Below are 13,652 nucleotides of genomic sequence, written 5' to 3' on the forward strand. Positions count from 1 at the left end.
TTACTCGTACAGTCCTTTTCTAACATCCTTGCACATTTTCTTTTCAAGGTAAAAATGAAGTTTGAAAAAGGACATGAAAGCAAAGAAACTCATAGAACATGAGTGCCTGTCTAGGTGCCCAGGGTCAGGCCTGTAACAGCTTTTATGTGTCTGGAAGTGAGGATGCTGAACTTCTCAGACTCTTACTGGTGACACTGGTGCCTAAATTTCACAACTCAGTCTTTCTCCCTGTGCCATTTTCAATACTTCTCTGTGGCACTTGACTTCAAGGAGAAGCATCAGCACCAGTTTCATAGGAGAGTCACTTGGAACCTGTCTGTGGGCAGAACAAAGGAAAAGGAAGAGAAGGTCTCCTGCTCTAATTCCCTCTACTCCCTTGCTAGCTGGAGTTAGCAGCACCCACCCCCCACCAGAATGGCAATTCTCTGCCTCATAACACAGAGGATGGCAGCCCTGAAAGCACCAGTAGAACCAAATTTTAATTAACAAAACCCTGGGGGGGACAGCCAGCTGCTGGAAAAAAGCAAAAACTTGTTAAAAGCTGCGAGGCTGCGCTGAGTGAGGAAATGCTCCAGGCAGGCTCCAGTGCTGCTCCCCAGCCCCTGCCTCTGCTCTGCCAGGGGAGAGGGGAGCAGCTCCTGCCTGGGAGTGCCAGCAGTGCTGTATCCACAAGAGGGCAGGAACTCCAGCACCTCATCTCTCAGGGTACCCACCCCTCCCAGCTGCCTGCTTGCCAGAAAAACCCTGCATAAACCCAGCCATCCTCTCCAAAGCACAGCCCAGCTGCAGGGAGTGCAGCAAGCTCCCTGCTCTGGGTGCAGCACTGTGCTGGTGCTTGAGGGTCCCCAGGATGAGGGAAGAGATGAGGATCTGACTCCATGTTTCAGAAGGCTGATTTATTATTTTATGATATATATTATATTAAAAATGCCATACTAAAGCTACACGAAAGAAAGAGAAAGGAGACATCAGAAGGCTAGCAAAGAATGGTAATAAAATCTCTGACAGACCAGAGCCTCAACACAGCTGGACCATGATTGGTCATCAAGAAAAAACAATCCACATGATGCCAATCAAAGATGCACCTGTTGGTAAACCGTCTCCAGAGCACATTCCACAGCCATCAGATAGTTACTGTTTACATTTCTTTTCTGAGGCTTCTCAGCTCCTCAGGAGAAAAATCCTAGCGAAAGGATTCTCATAAAATATGTGAGTGACACAGCAGCAGGACCATCCTACCTGACTAAAGGGGTATTGCTCTGGTTCAGTGCTTTGAAGGTGAGATATCTCTCCCTGGCACACATCCGAGGCTTGTAGAACCGCAGCAGCCCTTCAAAGTGCTTGAAGGAAATTCCAGATGGCCTCTGGCAACAAAGGAATGCTGTCAGAAGCAGCAGCAGCAGGCAGGAATGAACAGAGCTTTTAATTCTCACTCTGGATTTGTTTTAAGCAGGATTTCATACGTTATAACTGAGCCCCCAAAGCACCCTGAGCTATTACTTTAACACACCAAGCTCATCCCAGGGCACAGAGATCAGAAAGCCTTTCTGGCAATGGGTCCCTCCAGCAAATGCAGAACTGTTCCCTGCTGCCCCATCACCTGAAAATTGTCCAACCAGACACCCCAAGCAGAGTTCAACCCCTCTTCTTGGGAAATTAGCAGGCAGCCTAACAGATCCCATCATGGCACTTTTTTAAGACCATCAGCTATGTGCACTAAACATGAACTAATCTACTAGAAGTGGGTTAGTTATTTTTGGGTCTTATTTCTCTTGCTGCTCCAACAAGTTAAGCAAGAAATCAACCCTCTCCCCACAGTGCTTATCCCTGTAAAAAGCTGTTTGTAGGTGAATTCCTTCTGTTTCTGCACTGCTCACTTGTGCAGGATCTAGAGAATGGATTATATTTTCAATTGTATGACCCATCCCTCCTCTCAGTAGTGATGCCTGGTAAGCCAAACAAGTCCTCAAGTGACCCAGGCTGATTCAGAGAGAAATCAATGATCACATGCACTCCAGAACAAACCTCTCTCATTTTACCAAGCCATAACCTCACGCAGGGCTGAAATTCAGACCACTCTGCTTTTTCTCCACTAACAGAGGTGAACATGAATGAAAAAACCACCAGCCCCTGGTGAGCCTGATCTCAATGAACAGAGAAAAAAGCCCTTTTTTTGGAGGTCAGCAGGCAGGCCAGGGTGCTGCTGGCCCAGCTGTACCTGTTTGGTGACCAGCAGCCGGTACGCGTGCTGGATGGCCGTGCGCTTGTGCAGCAGCAGGGACTTGAACTTCCTCTTCTCAATGTCATTGAAAGTGTCAAACACAACAGCCAGAAGCTGAGAAGACAGAAAAAAAAAAAAAAAAAAAGAAAGAAGTGCTGTTTTGACCTTTATACTCTGCAGGGTTTCAGGGAAGCAAGGAGAGGCACTGCCTGCAGCAGGAATGCTGCTGATGGAGCTGGTGAGGTCCCACTGGCACCAGGGATCCCACAAAGGGACCCCCAAGCTCTGATCCACTTTTTAGAGGAGGTCCAGATGTTTCTGGTCTCTCAACACTTGCTAGTGGGTTTTAAGAGCTACACAAGTGCCAGCAGAAAGCCATATCAAAAGATTTATTAAAATGCCCTGATCTGTTCCTGGAAAGCAGGGTTTGAGGGCTGCTCTCTGCATCCACCCTTCCTGGGAGCTTTGGCTAACACAGAGCAAAGCTAACCCTCCATCTGGGGAGGCAGTGAAATCCAACCACAAGCATCAAATCCCTCACCTTGGGCTGCAGAAGTCCTCAGCTCCTTTGGCAAGGCCTTTTCCAGCACTCACATCCTCCCCTGGGCAGCCGTGCTCTCACTCTGCAGTGATCAGCACTGCAGTCCTGCCATCCTGAGTAATTCCATCCCCTTCAAACTGATTTACAAAGTATTTCGGGCAAGTCCAGATAATAAAATGCCATCTTATGATAAATAATTAAGACAGAGAAGGATAATAAATTTCATGTAACTGAGTATGTCACTCCAAGCACGATATTAATGGGAGAGTAGTTGAAAGATGCTCATATAATTTGGTTTTCTGTGATTTAGTTCAATTCCTCATGGTTAGACATTAAAAGAGTTCTATCTGTAGCCAAGCTGCCACTTCTAGAAGTGTTCTGCCAAAGGGTCTGAGATGATTGCAGAGCAGTTCTGGGAATGGGGAAGACTGCTGAGCAATGAGCTCCAAAAGCAGGCAGAGGGAAGGGAAGTGCTCCCCTGGGGACTCACCAAGTTCATGATGAAGTAGAGCTCGATGGAGAGGTACACGATGAAGAAGACACAGGACCAGGGGTTGCGGGCGTAGGACGGCATCATCACATCAGGGAAACTGCATCCCAAAGGACACAAGGGTGAGCCCCAAAAACCTCATGGCACACAGCCCACTGCACAGCAACAGGCACAGGGAAGGGAGTGTGTGTGTATGAACTCACATCTAAAGATCTGCACAGTTGTACAAAACTTGTGGAAAAATAATAAATGTGGCAAGCGCATTCCTCACACACCCCAAACACCAAATGGGATTTGTGGTGTGGTTAAGGGCTATGCTTTGGTACTTAACAACAGCAGTACAGCCCTGGTGCAGGTGTTACCACCTCAGATTTCTTCCATCCTTTGCTAATCTCCTAATCCCCAGGGCTCTCCCTGACAGCAGATCGATATTTACTCACTGCTGTTATCCCAATTTCCTAGCAGACAGGGGAAGTGCAGCACAGGAATGGGAAGTTACTTCTCAACAGTGAGCTGTTGGCTGACAAAGGAGCACAAACACATTTTCCCTTCTTGGACCAAGGCCTAACAAAGCTGTTTCCCCCTTACTGCCCTCACAGTGATGAAGACATCTGAGTCCTTAGAGATAACTCTGCAGCTGAGGTCACAGTGTCCTAAAGTAAAGTGGAATAGCAGCTCTTCCCATGCAGGCTGACCCTGGACATCTCTCTCTCTCTCTCAGGCAAAGGAAAGGGGTCACACATTTTGGGACAGAGCATTTCTGCAGATAAACTCTTGGCTCTGCCAGACTCCTTTGGGACAAGGGAAAGACTGAGATAGAAGAGCATGAACTTACTTTGAAGTGGTCAAAAGCACAAAGAGATTCACCAGGCTGTTCTCTAAGGTATTGAAGTACTGAAAGAAAAAATTCCCATGACAAAATGCAAGCAGGAACTCATAGGGACATTTTGTTCAAAGAAACAACCAGTCCCCCAACCCCTTTGGATTCAGGCACTCCCACAATTCCCTGATGCCTTCCCTAGGGAAAAGTACTACAGCACTTTTAAAGTTCCCTGAGAAATGGTGTGTGAAGGGTTAAGCCAAAAGCACATTTTTATAAGTACTTTTTCCCAGGCAGCAGGAACCAGTGGCTGCTGGACTCTGACCACAGCAGTGGAAGTGGCTGAGCTTTGCCCCAGACACCTCCTCCCCTGGGGACAGGGGCAGGTGGCTCTTTTGGCTGAATGAGGGCACCAAGAACAAGGAACAACTCTGAGAATGTTCCCTTTGGGACATCCTGTCTTGGAGTAGGTTCCTTCCACAGTCTTCCTCCCCACTGAGGGTAAAGCAGGGTGACACTGCCAGGAGCTGCCAGTGTTTGGTCTCACATGGTTTAATAAACTATGACTGCACTGTAATGTTGAATTCTTAATGAAAAAATTGAGATACTCACTGGATCCGAGTGGTTAGGAGAAAACAAGTAAAAACCTAAAGAGGCAGCAGAGAAAATAGAGAAGGAGAGAAAGGAGAAAAAACAAACAAAAATAAAGTCAGTTCAATGTCGAGCAGTGAAGCAATTCCCAAAGGAAAGGTCCCACTAACAGCAAATCCTCTCTGACACCCTGAGATTGGGAGTATCTGGAAGATTTTCTCCACAGAGATTTGCCAATAGATGTCATTGGCATTTCACTGCTCCTTTTGGAAAATAAACTTTCTGGGGGTGGTTTGGGCTGTAGCAAGTACACTCCAGACACATGCATTTGTGGGGATGCAGAATAAAGTGTTACACTGAGGAAGAGCTGGTGGAAGCAGAGCTTGAAAACACACACCACTGACTGTGCTCTGGAAGAGGTCAAAAGGACTTTAGTCTCAAAATTAAATACCCAGCTTTCAGATTTTTTGGATGTTTTAACTCTGCCTTCCAGACTGCAGATGAAATGGGATAAATGGAAGATCCTGGCAACACTTTGGATCTGATCATTTATATTCAACCAGGCTGTTCACGTTGCTTTTGGACAATCACTGGTTAAGAGCATCACTTCTCCACCCATAAATACAACTCACCCAGAATAGCAAAAATCACCATGAAGAAAAGCAGGAGGAGAAGGATGTCAATAAATGGTGGGAGGGACTGGAAGATCTGTCGCAGATTTCTGAAAAATAAGAGAAAACATTAATAAATTAAAATTTGCACATTTACTCCTCCAGGTTGTCAGGGGAAATAAAAAACCCCACCACCACCCCCCCACACTTGAGGGCTTTCTTCCCACTCCCTCCAAGGATTAAAAGTAGAAAGCTTGCTAAATTAGGATCATTTCCAAGCTACCCATCTGTCCTTTGCAGTCAGCTCTCAGGTACTGCAAACAACACTAATGTCATGTTGTCAGCTCTCCTTCTGCAGACTGAAGACCAGCCCTGATTCACTGTGCAGCTTCCAGGCAAGCACAGGAGCAGAGCCAGTGCAGCCACACCCTGTGCTGGTCTCCCTGAGCTGGTTTATACACCCAAGCCCTGTGCACCACCAGCACATCCACACTTAGCTCACAGTGGAACAATCTCCAACACAAATGCCAGTGAAAGCACTGACTTTCCTGGGATGTTTGCGGGATTTTGTTGGAATGCATGAAATAGAAGCCTCTCTGAGTCCCTCAGAGAGAGAAAGGAATGCAGGGATTAAATTGGAACCTTTAGAGAAAATGAAATATATTGAGCCACACAGACATGAAGTAAAAGTGTAAGCTTTAGTTTTAAGTGAGTAGAAATATATTTTAAGTGCCTTAAGAAACTGTGTTAACTAGTAAAAGCCCTAAAGCCTAGTTTAAAGTTCAGCAGCGTTACCTTTCACAAAATTTACTTAGTGCCAGACATAATGAAAACAGCAGAACATTGCTTGCATTTCTGGATAGAACAGACAGAATTATTTGCATGAACAGACAGAAGTACATGTGTAGATTTTGGGTAAGAACTGACACTACTTTCACACATTAGAATCAAGCTCGGATAGGAAGAATGTTTTAGAATCGTGTTTTTAGCTGATTGGATGATTTATGAATAAAATCCCACCGTATGGGGTGCAAAGGAAAAGGAAAAAAGGGATAGTAGCTGCTGCTCAGAACATCAGGACTCTATGCCAGGAAGCTTCAGCACAGACCTCAATACTCTGAAATCTTTGAGACTGATGTATTCACACAATAAACAACCTTACACCAACCAACAACAGCTCCTCTCTCTTTGAAGACCCAAGACCCATGCCCAGCTTGAGGATCTGAGTGCTTTCCCTCCAGCCCAGCCCCAGGAGGGAGGGCAGAGCCCAGCATCACCTTCTGACAGCCCCACAGTAGCGGCAGTCCACGAGGAAGATGCAGCGCAGGGCGCGGGTGATGCGCACGTGCGAGGTCTGGCGCACCAGCACCACGATGGCCTCGATGAACTGCACCAACAGCACACACGTCTGCAAGAAAGGGGGGATCAGAGGCAAAGCTCTGCCTCACCACCTGTTTATCTGCACATCTGAAGGATGGGAGGTGTCCCTGAGTGTCAGAACCCAGGAAATTCCTCTGGCTGCCCTGCCCAGGGGGCTCAGAGCCCTTGGCACAGAGCCCAAGACACCTGTGCCTTTGATCTTGACCCATGGAGCAAATAACCACCTTTATATAAGGAATTACAAGTCAAGAGAGTTTAAGTAGAATAATAGTTAGTTTGTCACGGGGTGAAAAAATAAGATTTTTGAGGTTTTTAGAATGGGGGCTCAGGGTCACAAGATGGAGGAATTTGGGCGTGCCATGTCCTTTTTCCTTCTTCTTCCTACCCTCCATCTTCTGGGTGATGCTGGCATTTTTGGATTGGTTTAAAGTAGAAGCTCACTGTCTAACATAGGTGATAGGTATTGGGTGATAGGTATTGGGAAGTTTTGGTAAATAATGTAGACATAGTTTTTAGTATAAAAAGATAATACCACCCTGAGGGTGTCAGTGTGCCTCTGTTTGACCTGCTGAACGGACCTCAGCAGGCCAGAGAAAGAATTTTATAAATAAGATACAATAAACAACCTTGAGAACGAGAACAGAAGAGTTCTGACTCCTTCTTAGACTTTCTAACGTATTTTGGGGTCACTGTGAGCAGCAGAGATTCTGAGACCTGAGAGTTGAGGGATCTCACATGAATCATCCGGGAGCTGGGACACAGCAGCTATGTCACCCTGCTGCAGTGCAGGCCAGTATTGCATCTGGCTCTTTGGCTCTTGGAGGTGCTAAAGGAGAAACCCTGACAATCAAGCAAGAAAACTCACCTTGACCATAGTCCTTTTGTGCCTGATAAAGGTTTGGAAGCCCAGCCACCTCATCTTCATGGAGAGCTCAAAGACGACCACGATTAACGCAAACAGCTCCAGGGTAGCGTGGACCTGCCGCAGCACAGGCTTGGTGAGAAGAGCAGCACAGCAGAGGCCACACTCCTGCCCCTCCTTTTCCAAGGAGCAGCTGGGTTTGACAGCAGTCTGAGCATTGCCTTGTGGCATGCAGGAAAACCCCAAGCCACTCTTTTACAGCTATCATAGCAGTGTTTTTCAAAATTTCTATATCTACTGCTTTGTGCTTTCATTAAAACCTGTGCAGTTTTTCTCGAAGCAGTACCAGGCCAGAAATTCCTGAAATCCATGTCCCCTCTGGGCTTGAGCAACACAGGAAAAAAGTTACTGATACATTTGAAACAAAAGGCCAAGACATCAACAATTTGAGCAGAAACACTTCGAAAAAGATGGAGACTAATTTTTTTTAGTGGAACACAGGAAGGAGAGCTTCTGGGCAGGGAGAGAAGGGTTTTTCCTTGAATTAGAATTCTGGACAATCACAGGGAAGGTCCTGATCTGTGTTCTAGGAACCAGTGGTAGTGCTGGGGTGATGGCACCAGCCCTGACAACAGCTTTGAAACCACCCCATCAAAACCCACAGTCTGCTGAGTTATCTCATGAAAAAGGAAAAACCCACTTATTTCTGTTACTAAATGAAGAACTGCACAAATTGATAACACAAAATGAGTATCACTTTCATTGTGGTCTGCCTAGATCAGATGGAAAAAAGGAAGTTTTGCTGTCTGGCCTATCTGCTGTCAACCATTTACAGAACAAACCAGGTGGATTTTTTTCCTCTTACTGCCTCCTCCTTCCTCTCTGTTTGGCCATCATTTTCCTCTTCCCCAGGCTGCAGAGCAAGCAGACTTTGCCATTTAGGGCCAGTACTCACAAAGATGCCCAGGCGGAGCATGGGGACCGCTGGGGCCTCGCACAGGGACAGCAGCAGCAGCAGCAGGGCCGTGCTCAGCTCCATCAGGTAGAAAAGGTGGTTGTGTGCAAAGAGGTAGGCAGCGAGTGCTTTGGCATTTTTGGGGTGGGTGAAGAACTTGTCATTATTTTCTCCTTCCTAGGGCAGCAGGAATAAAGAAGGGAACAGCATTAGTGACTCGTGGTGCTATAAAAGAGTAAAGAATGCAGATTTTATAGGGATTAGATACAATTCCCAACAGACAATTCCCATTTACAGCCTGTTGTTAATGTGTTTATTGAGGAATGGACTCTACACACACGGGATATCCCCTTCTATTCATAACCACATTTCAGTAATGAAACTCTTTAATATCCACAAACTCCTGCTTCAGAAACCCCTGAGCCTTTTCACAATGAGGCAGAGAGCTGGGAGAGTTTGTAAAGGCAGGCAAAGAAACTTCAGCTGACATCCCAACACAAACACAGCACTTCATTTACTTGCAACTACTTCCACATGTTTACAGACTTATTTGAATAAACTTCTCCAGGACAGAACACGAAAACACCCAGATAAGCTCCAGGGCACCTGGCTGACAGTTGTTCCTCCTTATCTTGGCCTTGCAAAATGTCTGGGAGAAAACATTGGAGCACACACAGTGTTTTCTGCTTCAGGAATATAAGACAGACTCCATGCAAAATTAACAAGTCTCTATGCTGATTTGTCATTCCCTCTTAACTAGAAAGCTTAATTAACATTAAAAGGTCAGATACTCCATCTTAACACTTTGCCTACAACTGATTTTCAAACAGCTACATCGTGACTATTTTTACCCCTAGGATGAAACTTAGTTTGGGGAGATTTTAGAGGGTTTTCATCAGAACCACCCAACAGCTTCTTCTTTTTCTAGAGTCAACAGTTCTGGCAAGGGAGCTTTTGTTACTCACAGGAAACTTGCTGCCTCTTGGGAACTGTCATAAGAGATCACTTTTCCCCAGCAGGGCCACACAGATGCACAAGAAGTGGTGAGGTTTTATTTAAATTAACATCTTCTCAGGCAGGCAATTACTGCAAGGACAGCCAAGCTATTACTATCAAAGCAGAATAGCTGCGATTGCAAAAGGATAACGAGGTCAGGGAACTCTCCTTTAGGAAGTGAAGCATTCTCCAGACTCGCTCAGGAGAGGGTTCCCAATGTGTCTCACTGACTCTCCAGCTCACACTGGGTTTCAGAACAAACACTGCTGGGTCAGAGAGCTGGGCTGGAGCAGGACAGAGCCAGCCCTGCACAGAGCCCAGGCTGGGATCAGCAGGGTCCTTCCCATCCACCCTGGCAGGAGACACTTGTGGAATGACAAACAGCCTAAATCCTGCCTCTTGGGAGCCAAGCAATTCCAAACGTGCCTGGACAGCAAAGCCCTCTTATCCAGACCCAACACTTGCCTGCAGCCACTGCTCACAAACCTCTCTTGAAGCAATTCTACCTCATTTCAAGGACAGTGTCACCGTGGCCATTGGTGAAGGCAGCAGCAGCAATCATCCCCATCCAAAGGGCCAGGCCTGCTGTGCCCATTACCATCAGAGCTGCACAGCTCAATGACCCTTTGCAGAGATGCTCCAATAATCAGGAGTTTAAACAAAAGCCTGGGATGGAGGCTGGAGCCACCCTGCCATTGTCAGGGCTGCTACAGCACACCACAGAGCTCAAGTGTTGTCAAGGTCCAGCCTACACTGTTTTAAAATATCTGAGAAGTGAGATTTCTCAGTCCTGTGGGGTCAGAGCACAGACAACAAATAGTTTCTGTCACCTTGCAGTGGTTTAAACAAAAAAAAAAAAACAAAACAAAAAACAACCTAGCTGGGTCCAAAGCACCGCAGAGCTTTGAAAGGGAACAAAGAGAAGGAAGGACGGACACTAATGGAACCAGCAACCACTTCAGACTGGACAGCTCTGGGAGAAGCTCAGTTTTGGTGGCTAATTGCTCACACCAGATGTACAGCACCTTAAAAAAGCAAACCCTTAGCTGCAGTAAGGATGGTGTTTCTGAAGGATGGCTGGGGTTTGATTCTTTGCTGTTTTAAATATAAATTTCACTCCTGGGCTGATCCTAATCCCAGCACCCTTTAATCCTGTAGAAATCAAGACCTCTACTTTCTCCTGTGTCTCACATGACCTGCAGGACTTGACTGACACTAACTGGGCCACCCCATGGCCTAGGCAGGTTGGGACCTGCACTTGCAGAACAGGAGAGCACTGACCATTCCCCCTGGAGCAACTGCAGAAATGACAATCTGTGATCAGCTACAGAAACCTCCATGCCAAGGTGGCAGAACTGTGCACATCCTGAACCCCAGCCAGCACAGTCCTTTGGAAATCCCTTTTGGGGATTTTGTTGTTGGTTGCCCCAAATGACTCCCAAAGCCTAACTGGAGGTGCCCCCAGCACCGCCCCACTCCCAAAGCAGAATCCTTGGCAAAGCACTGAATTTTCAGGCCCAGAACAGAAGCTGTTTGTTTCCCATGGCCAAGAAGCAGTGTAGCTCCTGCAGAGCATTGTCCCCCCATGCAGCAGGGCTCACCTGGAGGTAGATGGCTGCCTCTTGGTAGTTCATCTCCCAGTTGTGGCGGGCAGAGCTCTGCTGGGCACAGCACTCCCTGGCCGCGGGGCTGGAGGCATCGCTGACCACGTCGTAGCTGCCTCCATCTGCAGCAGAGAAACAGGGATCAGCCATCAGCAGGCTCTGGGATCACAGACAGCCAGGGCAGCTGGGAAAGTGGCAGCTGCACACTGACAAATTGACTCTTGGCAGGTAGGAGCTTTAAAGAGACACTGAAACGCAGCACTTGCACACGGGGAGGCTCCCAGAAGATCATCAGAAGAGACAGCTTCCTACTCAGTACAGCAAGCAGCTCTCCTGGCTCAGGGGTGTGTGCTGTCATGCCTGAAGCTTGCTATCAGCATCACAATCTACAAGCAGGCAGGTAACAGCCACCAGCCTCCCAGGGTGGCCAGCCCAGTGAGGAGAAGAGCATTTGCTGCAGGAGCAGAAAGCTTTTGCACGTGTCCCTGGAGCAGAGGCCATGGAAGGATGGACACAGCACTGCCCCTGCCATGGGGCACCAGTGTGAGGAGAGAAGCTGTCAGGACTTGGAGCAGAAAGCCCCATTTCTCCCAGCACTTCACTAAATAACACATCAACACTCGGAGGTGCTGATGAGTACTGACACCCCTCTGATGCAAACAAACCGCAAGATGAATTTTCTGTTCACACTGCACACATTAATTCTGACATTTCTGAGCGCCTGTCCTTCTCACCAGCAAAGAACTACAGAACAATGCCATACTGAATGTGTTAAACAGATTTTGTAAATAAAGATTTTGTTAAAAAAAACCCCAAAACAATTCAATTGCAAAAAAGCAAGTCCCAAGAAGAGCTGCACATACACAGTGCCCTTCTCACAGGAGAGTTATACAGGGCATGTATGTAAACTCCAAAATAATTGCCATTTTTGCATTCTGCAGCCTCAGTACTATTAAGACAGATGACAACTAAGCAAGAAGACAATTACTGTACAAAAAGGGAATGTCACTTGGTTTCTTCTTCTGGGACTGGAGGTTTTATTTTACCTTTGACAAAGAATACTGAGCAGAGAACCCCCAGCAGTGACACCTGCTTAGGGCCTGTGGTGGAGCTAGCCACACTCTCAGTTCTTCAGAGTTTCAAACATTCCCCACATCACATGGTTGTTCCTGCTCTCAGAAGAGACTTCCCTCCTCCAGTGCCTCATGTTCCCAAAGTGGGTACATGTAAAATGGAGCTTGCCAGCACAGCAGTGCTGATTTCCCCCTTTTTTTATGAGCACAGGAGCTGTGGTGTGGCAGCTCATTCCCTCTGTGTTCAGAGTTGTTATCTGAGAGTGGGCAAAAAGCACCACGAGGTTCTCTTCCCCTCTCATGACAGCCTGCTGAAGATTTGCTGTGACAAAATAATCCTGGATGAATTACTGATTCAGTCTCTCCAGAACACCCTCTGGAGTGGAGAGGGAGCCCATGCCAAAAACTCTGCACCCGCCAAGAGAAATGGCACCATGTGCTCCTGGCAGAGGCAGGGAGTGGGAAGAAATCAGAGCCCCTTCACCAGTGCACAGCCACAGCTGCCTCTTCCACCCCCAAATCAAATTAAGATAACATTTCTCTGGGGTTTGTGAAGACCTTCCAGATTGCACACTCAGGTTGCTGAGCATTCTGCAGCACGAAGCCTGTTTCTCTTCCTTGCTTCCCCCACACCCTTAAAATACCACTCAAAATCTGGACAAATGTCTGAATGAGGCCGGTTCCTCCCCCACATCCCTTGATTTAGCACAGCTCTTGAAAAAAAAAAAAACCTGAATGATGGAGTTTTTATTTATCCACGGAGTTGGAATGGCAGCCTTCTGGTTTGTCTGCTTTTTAACTAAGAGATGACAGCCATATGCAAAAATCAGAAGCGTTATATTGCAAGCTCTAAAAAGTTCTTAAATGTTATTATTTACAAAGGTTTTGCTGGGGATGTGTCCCAAAAAGACAGACTCCCTCAAACTGCAGCCTGAGAGCAAAACCTTTTCACATTTGATGATAAACAGTTACAGGAGGAGCATATCTTCATCAGAACCTGGACTTTACATTGCAGAACATACAAAATTTATGAGGATCAAAACACACTGTGACCAAAACAGCAAAGGTTCGTAGCATTAACCTAAACATCAACACACTGGACCCTGCCCAAAGATGCCAAAATCACCTTTAACCCTGACAAAGATGCCAAAATCACCTTTAACCCTGACAAAGATACCAAAATCACCTTTAACCCTGAAGCAGCTCTTTTGCAAAAATTAACCTCTCTGGAAAGGACAGACACAAGGAAAGACACACCCCAGCAAAACCCAGGACAGGACCCGGCTCTGTGCTTCCCACAGGAGAGCTGTCCCAGCTCTGACACCAAGGTTGCAAATACAAAACAGCACTCAGAGATGCAAATCAGAACCAAAAAACAGCTCTAGAAATCAAGATGCTTTCCTGCTGTCTAAACCAGGCACAGACAACAGCAAATGCACTCGAGTGTTCCGGTGGGGAGCTGCATTTTGTGGATCAGCTCCTTCCCCATCAGGTACCAGAAGGTTGAT

The 13,652-nt window shown here is 46.8% G+C and overlaps 1 protein-coding gene across 3 annotated transcripts in view; it reads right to left on the reverse strand.

Moving 5' to 3' along the window:
• TPCN1 (two pore segment channel 1) overlaps positions 1–13,652 on the reverse strand; it is a 42,504-nt gene that overhangs the window by 13,738 nt on the left and 15,114 nt on the right. For all 3 annotated transcript variants that reach the window (XM_036393215.2, XM_036393214.2, XM_036393216.2), the window contains 10 exons: positions 11,069–11,193; positions 8,472–8,648; positions 7,520–7,633; positions 6,552–6,682; positions 5,296–5,384; positions 4,685–4,719; positions 4,088–4,146; positions 3,253–3,352; positions 2,219–2,335; positions 1,240–1,364 (listed from right to left, as the gene is read on the reverse strand). In XM_036393215.2, coding sequence (XP_036249108.1) covers positions 1,240–1,364; positions 2,219–2,335; positions 3,253–3,352; positions 4,088–4,146; positions 4,685–4,719; positions 5,296–5,384; positions 6,552–6,682; positions 7,520–7,633; positions 8,472–8,648; positions 11,069–11,193 — 1,072 coding nt within the window. The remainder of the gene's footprint in view (positions 1–1,239; positions 1,365–2,218; positions 2,336–3,252; positions 3,353–4,087; positions 4,147–4,684; positions 4,720–5,295; positions 5,385–6,551; positions 6,683–7,519; positions 7,634–8,471; positions 8,649–11,068; positions 11,194–13,652) is intronic.

Source organism: Molothrus ater, chromosome 18 (assembly GCF_012460135.2).
Source record: "Molothrus ater isolate BHLD 08-10-18 breed brown headed cowbird chromosome 18, BPBGC_Mater_1.1, whole genome shotgun sequence".
NCBI lineage: Eukaryota > Metazoa > Chordata > Aves > Passeriformes > Icteridae > Molothrus > Molothrus ater.